General features: G+C 46.7%; 1 protein-coding gene across 1 annotated transcript in view; it reads right to left on the minus strand.

The window, feature by feature from the left end:
* Positions 1-377, minus strand: part of CLSTN2 (calsyntenin 2) — a 347,890-nt gene extending 347,513 nt beyond the window's left edge. The window contains exon 1 of the mRNA XM_082221771.1: positions 56-377. Within this exon, the coding sequence (XP_082077897.1) occupies positions 56-119 (64 nt within the window). The 5' untranslated portion in view covers positions 120-377. The remainder of the gene's footprint in view (positions 1-55) is intronic.
* Positions 378-6,000: the final 5,623 nt, after the last annotated feature.

The following is a 6,000-nucleotide window of genomic DNA, read 5'->3' on the forward strand; positions in this document are numbered from 1 at the left end:
CACACCTGCGCGCAGCCTGGCTCTGCTGGGAAGGAGGCAGGGAAACTTCACTTACCTTTGGCGGCGAGGAGACTGGCGAGCCCGCACAGGAGCAGCGCCCACTCCCAGCACTGCCTCATCCTCTCGGCGACCGGGTCGAGCAGGACGCGCTTCCTTCTCCTCCTCGGCTTTTCTCACAGCTGCTGCCACAGCCGTCTCCCTTCGTCGAGGCGGAGGAGGCTCCGGGCTGCGCCGCGCGCTCCCTCAGACCGCTCGCCTCGCTGGGCTGTGGCAGCGGAGGGAAAGGGAAGCCAGGAGAAGCTGGAGCAGCCGCGGCGTCTGCTAGAGGAGGATGACGGCTACTGCTCAGGCATTCGCAGCCTTTACTGCCAGGACCAAAGCAGCTCTCGGGCTTTCAGCGCGGGACTGCTGCAACGTCACGGGGAGGAGAAGCGTGAATATTCATGAGGAGGAGGGGCGGGGCGCGGGGGGGGGGAGAAGAGACGCGGCTGGAAGGAGGTTCGGCGCGCGCAAACTACGGCGAAGGAAAGCACGCTTGCAGAAGGCTGCCACTTTCATTCCGCAGGAATAGCCTCGGAGTTGGGGGCTTTAACCTCTTCTGCCTTCTCGGGATGTTGCAGCCAGAAGGATCGGGTGCTGGCTGCCCCGGGCGAAGGTGTGGGCAGCCACCTCTTCCTGCTGCGCACCTGCTATCTCGGGTTGGTGCAGCGCGGAAAGGTGGCTACAGAGCAGCCACTTCATCTTCTCACTTGCTCACCTGAGTTCGCGCTCTCTCTCTTGGAGGAGAAGACTGCAGCTCAGCTAGTCAAATCCCAGTGGCTGCTCCTTGCACAATCTCGCACCCTTCTCGGCATTAATGGTTGCCACTGCCTTTGATTCCCTACCTCCTCTTTCCCTCCCTCTGAAATTAAGCTCTTGCCGCTCATATGTCCCCTTTCTTACGGAAGAGCAATAGAAAGGATGGAGCCCAGTTATGCAGAGGAAATAAGGGGCAGGGACTGCCTGCCCACTCACCCGCTCTCTCTGAACATCATGTTGGCGAGGGGTTGGGTTTTCCCTGGGCTCACTCTCCACTGCTGTGCTGCCACCCAGCAGGAGAGCACAGGTGGGCAGATGAAGTTGAGGTGACTGCTTCTTCCGTGACCACTCCCTAAGCAACCTCTTTACTGAGTATCCATCCAGATTTGTTTGCACAAAGCTTACACAAGATGCTAGATCATGGTTGCAGGAATGCTGTAGGACAATAAACATTTATCCTTACTTGCACTGTGTTTGCATTTCCTGTTACCCATTTGTTCACACCACACTTATCATTGCATTCCCGTGTCACTTTCCTGGCTGCAAAAAGTCTTTTTTTAAAAGTGGGTTTGTTGCAATAGGGTGACAGAGCAGTTTAATCACTTAAATTGTGCAAACCTAAATTGCCAGTATACACTTGAATCCCTCCTGCAAAATACTGACAGACTGGAGGTGACCCTGTGTGATGTAATGCCCAGAGAGGGAAGGTGGACAAGTGGACAGAGGCAGCTGCTTGTGCTGACTCTTAAGGTTTTCTGCTGTTACCTAGAAAGCATAAGAGATAGCTACCCTGTGGTTTTTTGTGGGTGGTTGGTTGTTGTTGTTTTTTGGTTGTTGTTGTTGTTTGCATTCCATTCCCACCCACCCCCAAGAGCAGGAGGTGTTGCCAATGGTTCTAGGGTGCTCCCTAGCTTGTGACATCCCTCCTTATCCACTCTCTGCTGCAGGGCAGAAGAAGGGATGGCTGCTATTTACTATTTGACCACCTTCACTAACCAGTAACAGTGCTAAGTGGCTGTTTGACTTTCAAAATAGAAGTGGCATTATTAAACACACTTTAATAAAACCCAAAATATGCTTAATTTAATGTAGGTGCTTAACTTAATGTAGGAGTCACCAATGTGATACCTATGGGTGCAGTGATGCCCCGAAATCTTCCCCTGGTGCCCATGAAACCTCTAAGCCTTCCATTCACTGAACCCTTGGTCATGTGGTGTTCCTTGTTCTCTTCTGAAAAGTACATAGAGTTGAAGGAGGGATTTAGAATAAGAACACTTCCCCTTTCAGTTCTATGTGCTTTTCAAGATTCCAGTTAATTCTGTTGAATATGACCTAAATCCTTTGGGGTTTTTTGTTTAAGTGCAGGTGTACTTTCTGTCTGTCTTGGGGGGGGGGATTGGGGGATGGGAGAGACGTGACCCAAAGGGATGGAACTCACAGTACTCACTCAAAAATCGAAATGTGTACATGGACTTAAAAAGACTGGCAACTGTAGTTTGTCCAGATGGTGTGGAGAGCAATGTGCCAAACATTCACAATCTATTGCTCCAGAACAATGGAACAGGGATATTTCAAGCTTCTTTTGTGTGTTCTTCATACTTTACACATATGAAATAGAAGTAGAACTTCCATGGGAACTGGTTCACATATGTTTGTACATGTAACCTGATAACTCAACACTTGGTACAGTGTGATACAGTAGAGATCTTTATGTTCTCATATGCACATGGGGATACATTCACATGTGTGTAGAATTTGCCTCATTGCTAGTTTTCTTTCACCCCCTTCTGAAGCACTGAGGAACTGGGGCGAATTGTGCATATACTTTTCACATATGAATGCCTGCATAATGAAGGAATGGATGCCTGCACAAGAGGAAACAGGATTACACCCACAAGCCCTGCCCCATAATCAGTGCTGGTGTGAAAGAAATTATGCAGCAGCAGGCATAATCCCCCTTTCCCACTGTATGAACATGTGATGACCATTTCTGATTGGGGGAAAGCTGGGCAAATCATGTCCCATTTATATTGTGCATGCAACAGTCATGAACATACCTAGGTTTGTTTACCAGCCTTTGGTTTAGCCCTACTCAGAACAGAAACAGGTTTTCTTTTTGAGAACAGCTGAGATATGATTTTGGTTTTTGTGTGGTCTGTGCTTTCCTTTAATATAATTGTTAATTGTTATGTTTATACCTTGCCTATCATCTGTTATGTTATTCAAGGCAGCTTATATGGTGCTCCCAGACTGTCTCTGGCCTCTTTAGCTTCACCAGGGTTATTGCATAATGTGCCCTCAGGCCATGCCCTGGGCATCATTTTGCTTCTTTTTTGCCACAATACCAGTGGGCCCAGCCACTGTGTTTTCAAATTTGCAAAACAAGAGTTCATACATGTTCAGGATTGCTTCACACTTAAAGATATGACATCACTCATTGTGTTAAGTGATGGGAGTGTCACTCCTGCTTAGGGACATAAGAAGTATGTTTCCAGATGAAGCCAATCCACTCTTTGCATGAGTTCCAGCAACCAGCCCTAGCTGGTCAATCAGAAATTAATCACTGGTTCATTGGTGGACCATTGGCAGATGCCTTCAGTCCACCATCCCTGTTCTAAAGCCCAGCCTTGGGAAAAGAAATAAAGACTTTTTGAGCATGTGCAGAATGCCTTTCTTCACTACTGTGCCTACTCTCAGTGACTACCCTTTAGTTCTCACACCACTCCTGGGAAGGAGTCTTTCAGTGTCTTCACGCAATTCCATTTGTCCTCAAGGATAAAGCATTTCTTGAAACCCTGTCTTGAAACTCCCTGCTCAGATAAATATGTACCATCATGCCTGTACCAACAAACTATGTGTGCTATGCATTTATGATAAATTACTGCTCCTGCTTGCCGACTAAACACACAGCCCACTATCCCATTTGTTTTACTGCATGCTTTGTCCACCCAGTGCTGCCCGTTGGCCCCTTGCCAGACTCTTCATCCAAGCATCATTTTGCCTGGCAGATGACTGCCGTGAGCACCTCGTTAACTCATTCAACTCCCCAGATTTGTCACAAATCATTTGCCCCTAAATGGCTGAATCCCTATAAACAGGAGGTGCCTCCCTGCTTGCTTTCTTCTGTAATGGCTGTTAACAGCTGATTCCACAGCATTCCCACCTGCTGTCCCACTCAAAACTGGCCAATGCTCAATGGAAAGCCAAAGCGATTAGCAAAGCGATTAGCTATTTCTCCAAGGCCAGAACACAAATCTGCAGTGATGATCTGCATATCCAAATTCTAATTGACACACAGGCACTTGGGACAGCAATCAACTTTTTAACATACGAAAAAGCATTTCAGTGGGGTTTCCAGATCCAAGGAATCCCCTGCAAAAGTGTGGGAAAGTGCACAGAAAAATGCACAACAATTTTCAGAGGAATAGACGAATTATTCTCCTGCAGAAAAGCAACCCAAGGGTTGTGCAACAATTTGATAAATTTGTTAACATAACATTTATGCCATTTTTTAAAAGTGTTTAAGGTGTCATAAGGGTTAGGGTTAAGTTGTTATTCTACTTGCATGCCATAGAATAATAGAGTCATAGAACTGTAGAGTTGGAAGGGACTCGGAGGGTCATCATGCAGATATCTCAGCTGAAGCACCCATGACAGATGCCCATCCAACTTCTGCTCGAAAGCCTCCAAAGAAGGAGAGGCCATCACCTCCCAAGGGAGATTGTTCCAATGTCAAATAGCTCTTAGTGTAAGATAGTTCTTTTTGATGTTAAGTTGGAATCTACTTTCTTGGAACTTGAAGCCATTGGTTTGGGTCCTAGCCTCTGAAGCAGGATAAAGCAAGTTTGCTTCATCTTCCACGTGACAGCCCTTTAGATAGTTGAAAATGGTTATCGTATCTCCTCTCAGTCTTCTCTTATCCACGCTAAACATACCCAACTCTCTCAATGGTTCCTCATATGGCTTGTGCCAAAAGACAGGGACAAATGCAACATTATTGCACATTCTTGGAGAAGAAAAGGTGAAGCCCCACCTTACTTTCTTAGAGGAACCTGGGATCCTCCTTATTTTCTTTGTACGCACCATGAATTGTATCCAGCTAAGTCCTAATCAGAGGAGACTCATTGATTTTAATGTGTCTAAGTTAGCCATAGCCATTCATTTTAATGGGTGCAATATGAGTAGGACTAGCCTTCGATATAACTCCATACATTTAAAGCCCATTACTGTCCCCCTTCCCAGAAACCTGGGAATCCCCATGACAGGGTGAGCTCCCGTTGCTCGGTTCCTGCTCCTGCCAATCTAGCAGTTCAAAAGCACATCAAAGTGCAAGTAGATAAATAGGTACCACTCCGGTGGGAAGGTAAATGGCGTTTCCGTGCTCTGCTCTGGTTCGCCAGAAGCGGCTTAGTCATGCTGGCCACATGACCCAGAAGTTGTCTGCAGACAAATGCCGGCTCCCTTGGCCTATAGAGTGAGATAAGCGCCGCAACCCCAGAGCTATCTGTGACTGGACCTAATGGTCAGGGGTACCTATCCCTTTACTGTCCACCTTCCCAGAAACCTGGGAACTGTAATTTGTTAAGGGTGTTTGGAGCAGTAGTTCTGCAACAAGTAAACAACAGTTTCCAGGATTTGGGTGTGCGTGCTTTAAATGTATGGCATATACACAACTATTATTTCTGCCCAACCTGCAGGAAAGCATTCGTGGCAGCTCCAGAGCTTCCTTGCTTCCAATGGAGAGCATCCCAGATCTTCCTAGTATTCCCTGGTGCCTATACCGTCTCTGTGGGTTCCAGCAGGAGACTGACAGGATGGATTCTGAATAAGACAGAGAAGCATGAGGAAGTACAATTTTGGCCTCATTTTTGACACATCCAAAATGGTTGCTTGTAAAAAGAGAGGTATAGAAACTGTGTTTGGATGTAAGGGGTTGATGTGTGGTATGTAATATTCTGCAGTTATTGCAATCCTGGCCTTGTAGCATCACTCCTCCTCCACACCAAATTAGCATGCTTGTTCCATTTTACACACAGAGGGAGGAATAAAAAGGCTACATATCTCTTCTTCACAGTTTTATGCACCTTTTCTTTTTACAGATGGCTTACACGTGTTGAGGTTCTCCGTGCTAGTGTAACCTCTCCATTAAAGATCCCACTGTTGACAAGGAGAAAGGAATTCATGAATTTACCATTCAGTCCA

This window comes from Podarcis vaucheri, assembly GCF_965113315.1.
Source record: "Podarcis vaucheri genome assembly, chromosome: 5".
Taxonomy (NCBI): domain Eukaryota; kingdom Metazoa; phylum Chordata; class Lepidosauria; order Squamata; family Lacertidae; genus Podarcis; species Podarcis vaucheri.